Here is a 19,377-nt window from a genome sequence, read left to right as displayed (position 1 = left end):
CAGGTCCCCAGTGAGGGCCACATGAGAAGCAATCATACATTGATGTTTCTCTCTCTTTCTCCTTCCCTTCCCCCTCTCTAAAAATAAATTTAAAAAATACCTTTGAACAAGCTGATGGGATGGTAAGATCTCACCCACAATCTGAGAGGCAGTTCAAAAGACAGGCATTAGGAGAATATTAGCACAAAATATTCTTTAAATGCCCTTTAAATATTGTAGACATACTCATCTAATGTAACATAAAGGTCTTCTGTCTGAGTGTGTACAAAACGTCTGATTAAAGGCAAAGCATCCAACTATCTTTAATCCTTTAAATTCCTTCAAGGTTGCAAAAGTCTTTATTTCAGGCAAAATGTGAACTTGAAAAAAGAACAACTAAATCTATTTTTAGGAGCAATCTATCTGGTTCTTGGAGCTAATGGCTTCACGGTAGAGGATGCATGTCTGGCTACAACTCCGTGGATATTGGTTAAGTCCCTACTGCAGAATGGGGACACAGAGATGACACACAGAGTGGTAAGTCGTGCCTGTTGGAGGCTCACATCCAGTGAGAGGAAACAGAAATACTGAAATATCGATAATGGAATGCTGCCTTAGTACCTGTTATAATAGATAACAAGAGCATTTATCAAATGTTTAACACGTGACAGGCACTACGCTAGCATTTTCCTCTTACCTAACAGTACAAAAGGTATCATGTTCCTCATTTTGCAAATGAGAGAGCTACAAATCAGTAAGTTGTGCGCACTCACGGAGCAGCCCAAGCAGAACTTGGGATGCCCCACACCAGTGACCACTCCCTCGGCACCAGGAAGTGCGATGTGAAAGTGGGGAAAGAGGTTCCCCCGCGGGCCAGCTCTCGGTCATCCTCTGTGACACTGGCCCAGAACTCGGGGCAAGAGAAGGGCAAGGGACCCCCCTCCCCGCCCCCCCCCCCCCCCGACAAGCAGCCCCAAAGCTTTTCGGCAGCTCTCTGTGCTGGGAAAGAGCGTCACAGGAAGGGGACCCAACCTTCTCCATCATGCCAAACAGCTCAGGGACTTCGAAGACAAGCACAGAGCACTGGGCAACCCCAATTAAAGCCTTTGGATCCTTCCATCACCTCAGAATGGAAACCAGGTCATCCCTAACCAGAGAAACAGTTCCCTGATCTTTGTGGCTAAGCAGAAATAACTTATCTGCCTTTACTTTCTTTAAGTCTCATTCATTCCTCAGTGCATGCCTCCCAAGTTCTCTGGGAGGCTGTAGGGCCAGCAACTTCATGTTAACACAGTATTATAATCACTTTAGGGAAAGATTTATATCTCTATACTAAATTTCAAGTTCCTTTGGACTTCTATTTCTGATTAAAAAAAACTATCTGTGATCACGGATTACTGATCATTCACATCTTTCCCCCTTCCCTTTAGGAAGGAATATACTTCCTTGCCTTATCAACTCTGTGCTTGACCTTGTGATTTATTTAGCCAAAGGGACATTATGGATATAACACTGAATGGAGGCCTTATGTGAATTTCCACCTGCGTTCCAGTGGTCCACCATGACAAAAGCATGCCCCTAGTAGCTGCTGCCCCGTCAGCCTGGCTCTCAGAGTGAACACAGGTCAGCTGATGTGTGCCCCACCCACAGCACATCGGCCAGCCAGCAGCCTGAAGCCACCAGGCTGAAGCCAGCTCCCATCAGCCCAATACAGTGACCCTGCACACCCGAGAGCGTGAGAATAAGTGCTTACTGTTGAAAGTCCCTGTTTTGGCATACTTTGTTGTGCTGAATTAGTGTGGCAGTAGCTGACTAATGTATTGCTTTATATTAATTGCAAAAGCTAAATGACAGGCACAAATACATGTATTTCTGAGCATTTCACACTCTGATTTTTCTCTTGAATTTCACTGACTGCACAGCATCCTGTTACCCAAAACATCGCTTTTCTCAATTACTTGCACAAAGATTAAAATTGTGCAAGATTAAAATACAGAGAACAGATTCATATGCCCTCAATAAAAACAAAAGTTCATCTCGCCTGTGAAATGTTTACACTAACCTCTCCCTGTAAGATGCGGATACAGGAGACAAACCAGTATCTATTTTTCATGGACAAGCTAAATAAAATACTACCTTTCAAAATAAAAAAAGGTACTCACAGTGAAATAATATATCCAGGATCGTGTCTACATAATCTCCCTCAGCAATCTTCTGTCTTTCTGACAGTATGTTTTAAGCTACTGGTGTCAAGACCATTCTCTCCTTCATCTTCTGCCAACACTCATACCCACTAAAATCTATGCAAGACTTCACAAAACTCCTGAAGAAAAAAATAAAAAGTCTATAAGTACCCAGAGAGATTGCAAACTGTACCCAACGAGATTTCTAACACACCAGGATGATCAATAATTCTTATTTCCACACCCACTCCAAAATTAAATAACAAACACTAAATGAATTATGTTAGTCAAATGCATTACATTAGTCAAAAATTGGTATTTCAAGATAGATTTCAAAATATAAATGGGGCTTTCAGAATTGAACGAAACACAAACTAGACTTGAAGAGATCTAGAGGTCACCAGGATTTCCCAGGTCACCACAGGGCTCTGAAGGTGGGTACAAGGACCTTGAGCTATTTGAATGTTACAAAAAGCATAGTGGAAACTGTAGCCGTTACAAGGCTGCACAACATGCCATGCGGTCACTTGGGACTGGAATTACCGCAATTCCTCTGTGACACTGGCTGACACTCCCAGGTGTGTGTGCGGATACAGGAGACAAACCAGTCTCCCCGTGTGTGCCCCTGATGACTGCTCCTAGCCAATCCCACCACACTCCTCCTCACTCCCTCCTCGCTGCTCCTCAAGCACACCAGACACTCCTGCTCAGGACCTTTGTCCTTGCTGGTCCCTCTGCCTGGAACAAATAGCCCAAATGGCTTATTCATTCCCCTGCTTCACTCAGGTCCCTTCCCAGTTGCTCCCTCTCAGAGAGGTCATCCCAGACTACCTTATCTCAACCGCAGGCCCCTCCCCTGTATCTCCTGACTCACTCTATTTTCTTCACAGATTATGACGTCAAAATCATCTTAAGTATTTGTGTTGTGTCTGCTTCTCCCATTAGCACGGACTTTAATTGTGGAATTCACTCTTGTATCCCCAGCTCTCAGACAGTGCCCACAAAGTTGGCACTCAATAAATACTTACTTTATAAGTCAACAGTTTTAGATGTCATTGCATGCAAAAAACAGAAAAACAAAGCATTTTGTGTATTAAACCAGATTGTTTGTTAGACAAAAATCTTTTAAGACATAGAATCTGTGGAGAGGGAGAAGGGGAAAAAAAAAAACAAAAACCAAAAGGGGCCCTCAGTAATTAAGGGGCAGGAAATCATTTCTTTATTCAAGTTCTGTTAAGTCACATGAGCCTGGACCAGCCAGTGTACGGGATCCTGGCATACTCGCGATAGGGGAAAACCATTGGCAATCTATTACGCAGGACTAAAAACGATTTCAATCACTGTCAAACACCATTTCAGAATAAAGTATTTTAAGTATCCCTACAATCAGTAAACAACTCAACCTTTGTCACTCAAACTTCTCAAACAAGGCCTATCCCAGGACTTTCCTGTGAAGCTTCCAGCATTTGAGTCTGTGACATTTTCAAGGACTAGTATCAAAGAGACGCATGGCCACTTAACGAGGAGAGAATGTCATTTTGTGAGAGCCCTTAATGTCATGTTCTTGGATTTTTTTCATCAAAGCCCTACAAATACATTTGAGTGATTCACAATAAACCTTTGCAAACAATGCATACAAAATCATCTCCTGATTTTCCATCGCTTAGTTAGTGTATGAAAAAATTATGTTTTCTGCCCTGGCTGGTGTGGCTCAGTGAATTGAGCACTGCCCTGGGAACCAAAGGATCGCTGGTTTCATTCCCAGTCAGGGCACGTGCCTGGGTTGCAGGCCAGGTCCCAGTACGGGGTGTGTGAGAGGCAACCCCCAAATTATGTTTCTCTCCCTCTCTTCCCTTCTCTCTAAAAAGTAAATAATTAAAATCTTTTTAAAAAGAACAAGAGCCCTGGCTGGTGTAGCTCAGTGGATTGAGCAGAGGCCTGTGAACCAGACAATTGCGGTTCGATTCCCAGTCAGGGCACATGCCTGGGTTGCAGGCCAGTTCCCAGCAGGGGACTCACGAGAAGCAACCATACATTGGTATTTCTCTCCTTCTCTCCTTCCTTTCCCCTCTAAAGATAAATAAATAAAATCTTAAAAAGAAGAAAAAGAAAAAATATATTTTCTGTATACGATTTAATAAACCTCTCTAGACTCTTAAGATGTCTTTTCTCCCAAATAGAAAATTCTATTTATTAAATATGAAAGTCATTTTGTAATCACATGATCTAATGTCTCAAAAACTTAAATCTGGATAAGCAATACTAAATTAAGGCTGGTATATTTTGAAACAGCAAGAATTTGTGTGTGGAATGTTTGAACAGCTCATGGATTCCTACGACCACTCAGTATGACTTATACAAACACAAACCAAAACTCTACCAGGGACATCGAATTTCACCAAATACCTCAGACCAAAAATGCTTAACAAAAACCAGAAATGTATAAGGTTATTTCGATTCTTAATCTGAGGAATGTGGCTGTAGGAACATCATCACAGGTACAGAAAAATGGTACAATCACATCAGTGTTAACATTTACGGGGTGCCTTCTGGTTGCCAGGCCCTGCCCTCCAAATGCATGTTTTTACTTTATCCTCACAGAAACACTGAGACAAATACTACCTATTCTCATCCGACAAAGGCTGAGGCCTACGGGAATTAAACAACTCGGGCCAAGGTCAGGTAGCCAGCAGGACTCGAAGCAGCACCCCAAATCACTCTACGGTAGAGCCTCCAGCACAACGTCCAAGGAGGGGTACACTCTGGAGCTTTCTCTTCTTCAGAAGGCACCAGAGTTTGCACAGCTCTAATACACCAAATATACATGGAGTCTCACTAAAGATATATGCTATTTACTGCTCCCACTTCAGGGATGAAGAAAATGAGGCCCACAACTCGACAGAAGGAGCAAAGCCAGGATTCCGAGAGGCAAGGAGGACCCAGGAGCTGAGCCACCGCCCTGCTGCTGACCTCTCAGCTCCTCAGGGCCACGAGCTCCTACTCACTCATGCCTTTCCGTCACCACGGCTTCTTCACCAGGGAATGAGCTAACTGGGCTGGATCACCTCAAAGTTGCTCCCAGCTTTTCAGTGACAGGATGCTCACACATCTGCAAAAGGGGTTTCTGGGTTTTTTTTGTTTTTGTTTTTGCCATGGGGAAAACACTCAGGATAGAGTTTTCGAGGGATCCTGCCCCCACCCCCATCTACCATGAGGGAACAGCACTTTATGATGACCTTAACAGACTCTCAGGATTAGAGCTCACAGTTTAGTATCTGATAGAAACAAAAACTTTTCAATCACAAAGAGTTCATGTTAAAAAAATTAACCATTTTATGAAGAGATAGGGAAAAAGGTTTTAAACCTATAAACCACTATTCTGTCCATTATCCTCTATAGTTCGTATAGCTTCCTTGCTGGAAACAGTGGCCCTAAGGTTTACATCGCAGCATTCACGTGAACTTCATTAAAACACATGGCCTATCATTAATATGTTATGAAACACATATATGTGACTAGGTGGAGCAGTTTTCTTACACAATATTTTAAAACCATCTGTATTAGTTGCAAACATTTAAAGATAGATTCCACATAAAAAATCCTAACTCCTAGCTTCTCTCTCTCACATAACACCAACAAAAGGGTCTGCCAGCCAGGGGCCTGCACTCCAGCCTGGCAACACCAGGCCGGAGGCCAGCAGCAGCTGCCCTTGCAGGTGAAGCAAGGGCTCTCCAAGGCCCCACCACGCCCAATACACTGGACCTGGCCGCTGAACTCACACATTGTGTCCTGAGCGTGAGGGCCTTAGGCTCCCCATTTTGAGCATTTCTGCTCTACTACGTACCTGAGGTACTAGCACACCTTAATGGTCTATATTAAACACTTCCGTAAAAACACCACCTGTCATAGAGAAATGCAAAAAGGATCACACCTCCTTAAAAGCTGGATTTTTTTCAACTCCATAACCCTTACAATGCTAATTACTTCATTAAATGTAAAACGGTGGGTTCCCAACGTAGACAACATGGTAGAATCAACCGCCCCTGACTGTCCCAGGTCAGCCACACCCTGAGCTCTGGAGGCACAGCCCGGGCATCCTTAATTTTCCAGGTTCGCCCAAGTGATTCTGGTGGTGACCCAAGTTGAAAACAACAGACATAAACTCTACTGGTACATACAGGATGTGACTCAGAAATCATTAAGACTGATTTCTACAAGCCACAGATAAGAACAATGCTCATTACTTTACATAAACGCTTTGAGATGCTATCATCTATGCAGGTTTTGATGAATTATGTCTTTTTCCCAACATCTGAAGTGAAACGCACACACAACTTAACATCTCTGGACCAAACTTTTTGTTTGATGTTTGTATGTTTTAATAGCAGATATCCGGCCCTGGCTGGTGTAGCTCAGCGGACTGAGCGCGGGCCTGCGAACCACACGATCGAGGTTCGATTCCCAGTCAGGGCACATGCCTAGGTTGCAGGCCAGTTCCCGGTTCCTGGCGGGGGACACAGACGAGGGACAACCATACATTGATATTTCTCTCTCTCTTTCTCTCCTTCCCTTCCCCTCTAAGATAAATAAATAAAAATATTTAAAAAATAGCAGATATCCTGGTGTGGGCCTCTGGAAGTGATGAAATAAAGCCAACATATAAAAGGAGTTTCCAACTCAGGACAAACATCGAAACACATTAGTTTAAATCACACATTGTCAACCACTGGGTTAAGTTGGTGCCAAAGTCCAGATGTCGAGTGTCAGAAACACCCTATCAAAAGATGGACTGGATAAAAAGATCTATGATCTGAACTCCCTATAGATTACCTGGGGCCTAGGAAACACCTTGCTGATTCCTAAAGGGGAATTTTGGTCCACAGTCCACCAGCCTGTCTTCCCTCCTGAGGAAGGAGAGAGACCTGGGAAAGTCAACCTGGAATTTCTGAAATGAAAGCTTTCTATAGGTACTTAGCTGGAGTTTCCAAAGAAACTTCAAAAATCTCATTTCCTTCATTTGATGTTTGCTAGATACCTGAGGAAGTCTGGGCATAATTCATGCTTATTACCGTGGTGCTCTGTTTCCTTACCGCAGTATGCTGCACAGATCTGTCGCACAGATTCTCCTGCTTCGCCGTCACTTATATCGTTATACCATGTGCTGAGACTCTGGCGGCCACATTATCATTTGAGAGACTTTCACTGAATGAGTTAGGTGAGAAAAAGGGCTCAGCAATTTTGAGCCCAAATGTATTCTGGCACCAGCGGTGTTGGGTCTGGTGGTGGAGCGATGTGACCTCAAGTGTGCCCTCTCTGTGAGCGCTGCCAGGGACGTGTCCGTAGGGAGGGCTCTGAACAGGTGCTGAGGGCAACCAGGGTTCTGGCTCTTGATTCCTAACATTTATGTAGCTGGGTCCTACTAAGTATCATTGGCCCAAACACACTGTAAAGGTAATGTACATGAACATCATGCCGGTGTTTTGATTTTGAAAATCTAAGTAAAAGAGAAGTCTGTAAGGATGTACAGTGTTCAGTATCATGTTTGTGGGGAGTCCCCCACCCCGATGAATAAGTACCACTGACAAGAGAAAACTGGTTAGCGTGGTTAGACGGTTCAGTAATCACATCCATTTCAGAACTGCCAAATCCCTGCTTTCAGTGTTGGTGCTGTGGTAATGGGATGACCACGCACCCTCCCAGTCCACACTTTATATGTGTCTGTGTGCATACATATATATATATACACACACAGTCATACCGAACGAGCAAGAAATTTAAACACAGAATACCCATTGAAAACGGTGTGTTTATAGATGTATATTTGCATTATTATTGGGCATATTCCTAACAAAAAACTTCAATATTAACTACATTTACATAAGACTTAATCCTCTACTTACAATTCTACATATCTAAAAAGTAGAAGAATCTTCCAGAATAGCTTCCACACATTTCAGACCAATTCCCCTTGGCAGATGTCACATTAACACATTCCCACTGCAGAACCACCTCTGACCCTCCCCCATAACGTGCATGGACCCCAGTGAACAGGCACAGCAGACGGTGTTCCTGGGAAGTGATTCCCACTTTAGGATGGCTAGGCATAACTTCCTTCGACACAGAGATGACTGTGGGCTGTATAAATATATCCCACTCAACCCAAACTAAAGGTGCTCCCCAATTCACTCCCCCTTAGCTATATCTCAAAAATACTCTCAACTCCAATGTCACTGAACCCAAGAAGAAATGTTCCAGAGGAGAAGTCAAAGTGGAAAAGGAACATTAACCAGAAGTTATTCATCTTCCTATTTACTTACTTATTTTTAGAGAGGAGGGAAGGGAGGGAGAAAGAGAGGAAGAGAAACATCGGTTGCATCTCATATGCTCCACAACTGGGGACTGAACCTGCAACCTAGGCATGAGTCCTGATGGGGAACTGAACCTGTGACCTTTCACTTTGCAGGACAATGCCCAACAAACTGAGCCACACCAGTCAGGGCCAATCTTACTTTTTCAAATCTGACAAGTTAGGATCTTATGGGTGCATTGCTGTGCACACTGATAGGGCTTCTCCAGCATCTTAGAAAGGGCTGTGTGGACACTAGCAAATGCATTAAAAAATAAATCTGCCTCTACAGTGCCTATTATTATTGATCATTTACCTCAGTCTGTTCATGTCTGGTCTCTCCAAACAAATTTCAATTCCTTGGACATAAGAAGTACCATCTTAAATATTAGCATACAGGAAGTACTTACAAATGTGTGCAGTAGTTTTCACTATCCAAACTGATTTTGACAGAGGCAGTGAATGTATGTACAATATGTTTGTATTATATACATATAAATATACATATACATGTGTGTATTGGTATACACATGCGTATATGTGGAACATATACATACATGCATAAATATACATAAACTATTAATGTATTCTGTATTAACAGATTATCATTTTACTTATATGTGAATATATGAATAACTGTATTTATAAATAAGTACATATGGTTATCTATCTATATATATTTATATATGCATTGTGTGTGTGTATAGATGTAAATTCTACATATAATACCAAAGGAACAGTGAGTCTTTGCATGCTAATGCCCATGCTATTAGGAAGTCCATCTCAGAAGAAAGTCTCCCTCATAGCCTAGCAAACAACAAACAGAGCTTCCTCAGGGGTCAGGGGCTGAGGAGACTGCCACTCTGCCCCGAGGAGACGCCAGTGCCAGTGCCCGACACAGAGTCTGTCCCTCTGACTCCTGCCGAGGGGAGAGTTATTGGGAAGACTTCGTGCTTAAACAGTATATCCATTAATCTGGTCTCTTCTTGCAGCTGGCCTTAAAATAGGAATAGGTAAAAACCGCCCTGACTGGTGTGGATCAGTTGGTTGGAGCACCATCCCATTACCAAAAAAAGGTTGTGGGTTCACTCCCCGATCCCTGATCCAGGTGTGAACACGCCCCATACAAGAGATTTTGGGTTACTTCTCTCTGGCATCTATGTTTCTCTCTCTCCCTTACTTCTCTATTAGCAATGAAAAAAAAGTCCTCAGATGAGGATAAAAAAAATAGGTGAAAACGAATGCAACTTTCCAGTGTTTACTGCAAGCAGAAAATACAATTTTCTTTAAACTGATTTAGCTTATTAAATGAAAGGCCATTTTTTAAAACAAACATGTACATTTCTGACATTTGCCATTTCAGACTTTCAGATTCTAAATAAACATTTGCTATTTCACACTTTAGCCAGGTCAATATGAAACAAATCTACTACCTCACCATGAAACAAAATGTATTACCTGCAATCCAGCAAGGAGTTCTTCAGTGGTGCTCATGACAGATCTGCACCATCAAGATCCAAGGTCAGGGTAAGGATGGGGCAGGGGGAGAAATACAAAGGCATGTAGGATATGGTTGTGCCCTCAAAGCAAAAGCTGGAAAAAAGGGAGGGCTTTTACAGGGGTCAACAGCCCTGTGTCCTCTCATAGACTTCAGTGTAAAACAACAAGGCCTCTGGCTTCCAAACAAGAAAAGGAAGCCCCCTCCTCAAGTGTCACCAGCCTGGTCCAGCCTTGAGGCTTCTTCAGGCAGCATCGATCGACAGGAAGAATTAGGTTTTCTGGAAACGGCTGGCAGTCTGCATTTCTAGAATTGTCGAGATGGGCAATGTGTCCAACATATACGTATGTACTCTAAAGGAAATCATTTTCCAAAGAGTACAGAAGGCTTTTGTCAACCCAGTCAGTGGAAGCAGCAAGGTTTTTCTGCCTGTACGTTTCAGTCACATACCAGAAACCATGTACACCAAGGAAAATAATCAGAAGCTTGTGAAACTTATGAGACAGGATGTTACCAGCAATGTTTCATAAAGGGTGAGTTGACTATTTACAGGTGAGAAGTGAGCACAAAGAAAAACTATTGAAGATGGTGTTTGGAAAATGTCATGAAGTTTCAGATTTGGGGTTCCCCTCACCAGTGTGTGCATGTGTGCACACACATGCACTTCAAACCTCCCCTGGCTCTGTACCGAGGACCTTCTTGTGAAACATGGGAGGGAGTAAGAGGGCATCTTGCCGCCAAGCCACAGGGTGCAGGCAGAGAGCAGGGCAGGCAGTGACAAGCCTTTCATTCATTCACTTTTTTCATTCACTCATTCCTTCTCCCCACAGGAAATGTCCTCGTGGGATTGTGCCCACAGGCCCAAGACACAGTGCTTCTTTTGAGTCCCCGGCTCTTTTCAAATAAACACAGGCCACAGGAAAGACCATGTTGGAAGCTACTGGCCTTGACACCACTTTCCAGTCCACAGTGGCAAAAGCCTTTGCCAGCAACTAAAGTACCGCTGGCCACACCGAAGAGAAAGTGGCTAGAGGCTACAACCCCAACACTGGACTCTTGAAGGGTCTCCCTACACCACATTCTCAGTCTTTCCTGGGAGGGGCCCTGTGATAGGTCTGCTAGTTGTAAAATGCCCCAAACTGCATCGCAAATAGGTGGACATAACCCACATTCTGTTAACCTCTAATGTAGTCTTCGCACAGGAGAGTCTCAAACATACTTATTTAGTATACATACGAAAATGCAAAAAATTAGCAGTTGATAATTTAATATTACAGATGAGAATTTTACACTTATTAGCTCACTTCATTCTCACCAGCCACACCATGGGGGTGTTGTTGTTATGTTCTGGAAACTGAGGCATGGTGTATTTAAGCCATTTGTCCCTGGTCCAGCAGCTGCTGAGTGGCAGAGGTCAACACTTGACCCCAAACAAGCTGGGTTCACTATGCTGCCTCTCAGAAGACCCTCATCTGCAGAGTTTTGTTACTTTCGGAAGGAGGAAACACATCCACTATGTCTGGATGGGGAGTGGAGATGGTACTGTATAGCTCTCCACCTATTTGGCAATGTGGCACAGGCTCAGCTCTGCGAATCTGCCTTAAATTCAAATTCCAGTTCACTCTTACTAGCCATTGGAACTTAGGCAGGGAAACTTTCTGTGCCTCAGTCTGTTCACCTATTAAGTAGAGATAATAGGGCCTAGTACATACCATAGCCCACCTGTGGTATACTGTGGTGCTTCTCTGAGAAGAAAATGCATATGTTTACTCAGCAATCACTAAAGCCACATTCTACATTATTGATGGTTAACTGCCTTATTTTGCTTTCCAGAGACTTTGACCTTTATCAGTTAGATGGTTTTGAAGCCTACCCTATGAGATGCAACAGCATGGATTTACTGTCTGGGTTTCAGAGATGAAGAAACTAACAAGTACAGACTCACAAGAAACCTGCTGACATTCAGGGTTAATCACTGTCCAGTCATAGCTACTGCAATCCACAATGATCAGTAATATTCCATCTCCTAATGGGGTCCCCACAGGAAACCCTGAGTCAACAGCATGGCACAGCTGAGGCTCCTGATATCTGGGCAAAATCCCAAATGACCTGCTAGTTTAGTACCATCACAGGAACAACTGAATTGGATCAGATTCTGGGTTTCAGTTTAAGAAATGTGGCCTGCCTCAGGGCCTTTGCACTGTCTGTTCCCTCTGCTTTGAACTTGATGTTCCCTGTACATCCTCATGGCTAACTCCTTCACTACTGTGGAGGTTTTTGCTCACGTATCTGTCAGGTTCTCAGTGGGGCCTATACTAATTGACCAACTAAACTTTCCAATACTTCCTCCTCCCAATCCACCTTAGCCTGCTCTAACCTTTCCCTTTTCCATACCACCTTCCAACATATAACTCACTTCTGATGTTGACTGTTTATTGTTTATCTGCCACCACTACATTTGGTTTGTTCATCAAAAAATACCAAATGCCTAAAATAGTTCCTACTATAAAATCAGTAGGCACTCGATTATATTATTACACAAATAAATTCAAAATACGTAGGCACTTTTACAAATGTACCAAATTTGGTAAGAATGATTAGTCATTTCTCTTGAGGCAGAAAGATTTCACAGTACAGGGATGCACTGGATGGAGGCAGGAGCAGACATTTCATGAGCCTGTGGCATGACCTTCAGGGCTAAATTTAGTGCTCCTGTGGTTTCTATGATGCCTAGTTACCAGTTCAACTCTACCTATCTAGAATGTGCACGTCAAGAATGTTTTTTACACACTAAAGTGTCTACTCACAGGTAAGAAGCAAACAAATCCTAATCAGCTTTTCCCTTCCCTGGAAAACAGAGCCAGGCTATGACTAAATTGACAGGGAGGCTGATGGAGAAACACATCAGTTACAGGGCTGTGGGATTTCTAGGCAATTTCAGTTGGAGGCAGGTTTTAGCTGGATACATGGGCTGTAACCCAGACAGGTGCTCCAGCACTAGACCAGTGATGACACCCCAGGAAGCAAACAGGAACACAGGCGCAGCACTCTTCCAAAAAATAGATGGCTAACACGGAGGATGGAGAAAATCACACTTCCCTTCTCCCTACAGGCCCAAATCCCTGTTTCTTATGGATACAAAAAAATAATTAAAAACAAGAGCTAAGTACACATGTGCATGATAATAGAGACAGCTATAGTCAACTTAATGCACTTAATCTGTACTGAACAACCCACTTTTTTAATTAAATATTTTATTTATTTATCTTTAGAGGGGAAGGGAAGGAGAGAAGGAAAGAAACATCATTGTATGGTTGCCTCTAGTGAGTCCCCTGCCAGGAACTGGCCTGCAACCCAGGCATGTGCCCTGACTGGGAATTGAACCACGATTGTGTGGTTTGCAGGCCCACACTCAATCCACTGAGGTACACCAGCCAGGGCTTGAACAACCCCCTTTTAATGAAAACTTTGGGCGTTGTGCACTTTAAAAAGGCCTTGAAAAATCTGTCAAGCAAGAAACATTCCATAACCCCATAAACTTTCATTTCATTACTGCTTAAGGATTTTGACTAGTGGTCAAAAGGTAATAACTCACAAAAGTCCCCAAAATGGGAACACCACCTAAGCATATCTCTAAATACTCTTATGATGTTAAATAAATAAGCTTCTTGAAAAAAATGAGAGACAATATTAACATATATCTCTTCGTCATCTTTTCACACATCTTTCTACTGTAACCGCAGGACAACATGGACATGAAATCAGCAAGCCAGTCATTAAAAACAACTATCTTAACTGTCTCCAAAAATGTATAAACTGAACCACACACAGTAAGCACCACTTTAGCCCTGGCTGGTGTAGCTCAGTGGATTGAGCGCGGTCCTGCGAACCACACAATTGTGGTTTGATCCCCAAGTCAGGGCACATGCTTGGGTTGCAGGCTAGTTTCCAGCAGGGGACTCAGGAGAGGCAACCACACATTGATATTTCTCTCCTTCCCTTCCCCTCTAAAGATAAATAAATAAATAAAAATAAGCACCACTTTTAACAATAGGACTTTCACTAAATGCTTTGTCTGATATATTTCCAGTCATATCTCTTCATCAAAAGTGTATTTATATGGTATTGCCTATTAACCAGGTTTTTTAACCTGGTTTTCTTCAACCAAGAAAAAAAATAACTTGGTTTCTTCAACCAAGTTATTTTTATTCTTATTTCTTTCTGCATATGGAACTGGTGTTTGAAAGTAAGGGGCCTCTCCTCAGCCAAGGAATAGTTTAAGATGGTCTCCTCACCCTGGTAATTTCAGCTGCTTGTGCATTTTAACTTTGACTTTTATCAAGTTTGCCAGTTTCAAACTAATTCCAAACTATAGTAATTATTACCCTTGCTACACAGTTCGCCTAAGTCATAGCTATTGTTATAAACTTAACTTTTCAATATTTTCAGTAAGAGAAAAACACTAGCCCTTTGGGGATGATCGTTACTTAAAAATTGAGTTTAAGAAAATTTACGGAACGCTTAAACCTCTAAAAATGTTTGCATAATACTAAAGACAATTTCTGCAAATTTAAAAGGCTCTTGCCATTCAACAGCAATTAGTTTTAAATCATCTAATTGATTACAAAGTAAATCCTCAAGGAGATCTGTCTATAACACATTTTAATAAATATAATTTATATTTTCTTTCAACCAGCTAGTCAAATAGGCAGGCAATGTGGAAAAAATATCTTACATTAATTAGTTTACTCTGAAATAACTGTTAGCCAGAGTGAATGTGTATGCAATGACAGTCTTCCTTAGGTCAGAAAATATTATTTATATAGTATACATTTATTTACTTGTTCACATTTATTGGTTTCTGTCATTGAATGTAAAGAAAGGAACTCAAGCTAACAAAATCTGTACTGGAACCTCGCATTACTGGTGCTTTACTATTATTGTAAACCGCCTATCATGAAAAATCTGATTTATCCTTTAAGCACCTTCAGTTATGACTATTCATTCATGAAATGAATCAGCAAATTTGTTAACTCCATCAAACTCCTGTTTTTAAAACAACCAAAACTTGCCTAGCTCTTCTGTCACTAATTTATCAGGGGAGATGGCAGAAGCTATCAAATGGATGTTTTAAAACATTGTATGTTTCAAAATCTGGTCACAATCTACTCATCAGGATTGTCTTTTGAAAGGCATTCGGTAGACATTTTCAATGATTTTTTTTCCTCATTCCGGATGCTCCATCACATCCCATTCTAAAGGGGCATTCAAAGCTTAACAAGCACCCACTGTGTGCGAAGAGAAAGCATTCCACTAAGCAAAGGGGCATAAGGCTTGGCCTCATGTTATTAGTGCATAAATACACAGCAGTGGTGATTTATTCGTTCAACTTTGGAGAAACGTGAGCGGCATCCACATGGCTGAATCCATACCATTCATTTGGAAATGACTTTCTGGGGCATTTTACACGTTCTCTGCATTAGATAGCCCCGTTGGGACATCATCTTCACCTTTCAACCTGCACAGGGCAACTCCTCGGCGCCGGCCACACCTTCCGCAGGTGGCTGGATCACCAGACCCAGAAGAACCGGACCCACCCCTCGCAGGACCTCCAGATAGGAATGTATAAATGTGTGCAAGGTCTTCAGCGAATTAAAAGACTTGTTGAAAGGCCCCCGGGTTCTGGGCAGGAAGGGATAGCAGCCGCCCAGCGAGGCGCCCCCTCCTCAGCGGTCCCCACGCCCGGGGTACTGCGCAGGCCGCCGCCGCCGATCCGGGTGCAGCCGGCGCAACTCGGGCCTAGCACCATTTGAAAGGCAAATCGCAGAGCCCGGGAGCATTTAAATGCCCGGCTGCGGGCTGCGGGCTGCGGGCCCCGGGGGACAGCTCGCCAGCGGACGCAGCCGCATGGGCCTCCTGGGCAGCCCGGCCCTGGGGTGCTGGGCGCGGCCCGCGGGTGCACCCAGGACCTCAGCCCGCAGCGCCCCGGCGTCCGCACCAGGCCGGGGCAGGGGCCGGCGCCCAGGTCCCCTGGGCCAGCGCCCCCGACTCCGCCGGGAGAGCAGACGGGCACCGAGTCCTCAACCGGCTGCCGCCAGCTCCAGCCCCCTCCCAACGCACCACACCTAGCAACCGGCGCTGACAGGACGCAGTGGCGGCGGCGGCGGGAGGAGGAAGCGGAATGGCTGCCGCGGTGGAGCCACCCCCGCCCCCCCTCCCACCTCCCAGCCGCTGCAGCCGCCGCCGAGCCCTGACAGCTACAGCCCGGGCGGAAGCGGCGGGCGGCGTGCAGCGCCCACCCCCCGTATTCCCCGGCGCCTCAGGCCGCCCAGACCACCCGGCCAACTAACTCCATGTCCCTCCCCAGCGCCCGCTCGGCCCCGCCGCCGCCGCCGCCCGCCCGGCCCCGCCGCCGCATCTCTGCGCCGCCGGGTCCTTCCTCTCGCCGCGGCGCAGCCCCTCTTCCACCACTTCGCAGCCGGCGCGCACGCCCCTCGGAATCCCCCAGCCCGCCCGCCCGCCCGCGGCACCTCGGGGCGCCCTGCCCCACCCCCACCCCACTCCCCGCCCCCCAGGCACCTCGCGCCTCCGCATCCCGCCACCCCCACGCCCCCGCCTCGCACACACCCTCCCCGCCCCGCTGCCGCCCGTCTCCCTCCCGGCCACCCCTAGCCATTCTGGGGTTCTCTCCTGGACAGGAGTTTCCTCGCAGCGGGCACCCCCGGGCCATTTACCGATGTGGTTGTCCTCGATGTGCTCGATGAGGTCGGCCAGGGTGGGGAAGTGGAGTCCGCAGCCCCCGAAGCGGCAGGTATTGGAGAAGAAGGAGGCGGCGGCGATGCCTGTCATGGTGCTACATCGAGAGCCCCCCTGGTGTCGACTCTGCGAGCGCCGGACGGGCGGGCGGAGGGAGCGAGGGAGGGCGGCAGGGTGGGGTGAGGAGAGGAGGGGCTGGGGGAGGGGGAGAGAGGCGGGGTGAGGGGAGCCGAGAGGACGGGACGGAGGGAGAGGGGGCGAGAGCGATGGAAGGAGAGAGAGGAGAGACCGGGAGGCTGAGGGGAGGTGGCGGCGGCGACGGCGGCGTCGGGAGCGGCGGGGGAGGGGGTGAGGCCGCCGCAGCTGGGAGGAGGGACCCGGGCGCGCGGCAACAGCTGTGCGGCCCCAACCACAGCTCGTGGACCCAGGCCTCACCTGGGAGCGCCTGCCACCAACTTTTATTTCCCCGGGCCTGCTCTGCAGTAGGTGATACGTGCAAGCTGTTTGGAGCCTCCTTGGTTATGTATATTACATTCTTGCTGTATACACATTCATTAATTACACAAGCATCCAGCCTTGGGCACTCGAGGTAACGTTAGCCAGACTCCTCTCAGAGAAATTTGTTTGCATTTGGCCACCTGTCTAGGGGTGACACTGACATTCACAGGGGACCCAAGAAAGGTAATTGTGTGCACCTTACTCTCTAAACCTTTAAAAAAAAGTCCATATTCTCTGGAGGTTTGTACTCACTAATTGATTTTAATGAAGTTTCCCACTAGACCAGAAGAAAATCTTAGCTTTATTTAAATTTCAAAATAGAGAGCTTGATTGTCAAGTGCATTTGCCTGTGTTTTTTACATGTGTACCACGTTTGTTGTAGTCCCTGCTCCTTTTGCAACAACAAAAACTAACATGATTTTATTTCCCCAGATTACAGCCCCCCACTGCCCCATCTCAGATCTGGTAATTAACCCATGGGCCTTCCCGGGAGTAAATTGTCAGAGCAGAAAGGACAGTGCATTGGTTAAAGCCAAAAGGAATGGGTACAGAGGCAAGGGATAGATTTACTGTTCTTTTAAAAGAGAAGGGATTCTCTAGTCAATCAAGATTGCACCATGCCGTGAGCATTCCAACCATAACGTTGACCACTTGGGTTGAATTTGGTAGCTCCCCTGAAAGCTAGCATTTTCCCAAGAATCAATTTCTTCATAGTCCCCACCCCGATCCCAGTTGCACTCACATTTTTACCTAAGTGTGTTCTACTGTAGCATTTTTCAAAGTGCTCGAGTAACATGACATTATCCGAATTTTTGATCCGTCAGTGCCTTTTTTAATTAATGCAGGTTTATTGAAGTTAGCATTTTTCCACTAGGCACATTCGACTTATCCTCTGGTACAGATACACAGACAAATAGTATTCCCCTCTCCATAGACTGTATTCATCTCTAGTGTTATTTCTAATAATAGGATTACGAAGGCTTTTCATTTGTTTATTGAAGTAAAGGCACAGCAAAGTTTTACAGTCTCAATGATTGGGTGTGATGAGCTCCCTCACCCGTGACATTTCCTCTTCTTGCTCATTTCTTCTGACTCCCAGCTCACAAGGTGACAAATTGTGCTGAGTTGAGAGTTGGGTGAGGTGGGGCAGTTGCGTTGTTGAAGTTCAGTTTGGTGCCAAGAATGGTTTCCTGGGCCCACTTTCGGGTGGGGGCAGGGCCTGGGTGGGCCTGATAATGAGCCAAAGACCCGGGTGGCAGGAGACTGGAGCCAGGGCCAAACAAGGGTCTAAAGAGCAGGAGTTAGAATTCTAGATCTTGAATTAGAATTTTGGCAGCTGTGCAGTGCATTCAGCTGCCCCGTCTGGGAAGGCCTTACGCTGACAGCAGGCGGAATATCTGGCAGACACACACCAAACTGAGTAACAGGACAGGGAAAGGCAATGCAAAAGCTTCAGCCAAACAGGTGCCCACAGAGCTCCCACCTAGAGATGGGGGTTAGGCAACCCCTTGTGCAGACTAGGAAGCACAGAGAGCTTTGAAGCAGCAGCTTTGTCCTCTGGTGGAAAAACTGTCAATGGGGAATCGACCCCAGAGAAAGCATGGAGAGGAACAGAGCTAGTTCAGGCAAGAGAGCTCAGAGATGGAAAGTGCCAGGAATGTGCAGGGGAAAGATTTAGGAAGTAAGGGGACTGCATTTCACTAATGCCTAAGTCTCCACTACCTGCTATCGGTTTCAGTATTGCTAAAATAAAGCCTTGATAGGTCAAAATTAATAAATAGATTTTTATGATAAATGAGCCAAAAGTAACTTATACATTGAATCAAGATTTTGGATTGTAAGATTATTTTTTTCTTTACCTCAAGCAATTACTAATATTTTGTAAAGGCTCAGTTTATTTTGCATGAAATAACCACTCTACTAATTCTTCATATGTGAACTGAAGCTCTGCTTATGTGACATTTTGGTAATATATTTTTTAAACTGTACATCATTGAGGCATTTCAGGTCTATGTATTGGGTACATAATCATGGTTTCTTAGATCTGAAAGATCCTCTGGCCATCAGACCCCCTGATTTTGTAGATGTGGTAAGGATCTGGTAAACTGAGGCCAAAA

At 45.0% G+C, this 19,377-nt stretch overlaps 1 protein-coding gene across 1 annotated transcript in view; it reads right to left on the bottom strand.

Moving 5' to 3' along the window:
• JAZF1 (JAZF zinc finger 1) overlaps positions 1 to 16,962 on the bottom strand; it is a 305,194-nt gene extending 288,232 nt beyond the window's left edge. The window contains exon 1 of the mRNA XM_037041241.1: positions 16,741 to 16,962. Coding sequence (XP_036897136.1) covers positions 16,741 to 16,855 — 115 coding nt within the window. The 5' untranslated portion in view covers positions 16,856 to 16,962. The remainder of the gene's footprint in view (positions 1 to 16,740) is intronic.
• Between the last annotated feature and the right edge of the window lie 2,415 nt (positions 16,963 to 19,377).

The sequence above is a fragment of the Sturnira hondurensis genome, unplaced genomic scaffold (assembly GCF_014824575.4).
Source record: "Sturnira hondurensis isolate 20B ecotype Veracruz unplaced genomic scaffold, ASM1482457v3 Scaffold0002840, whole genome shotgun sequence".
Classification (NCBI taxonomy): Eukaryota; Metazoa; Chordata; class Mammalia; order Chiroptera; family Phyllostomidae; genus Sturnira; species Sturnira hondurensis.
This window is presented reverse-complemented; position numbering and strand designations above follow the sequence as displayed.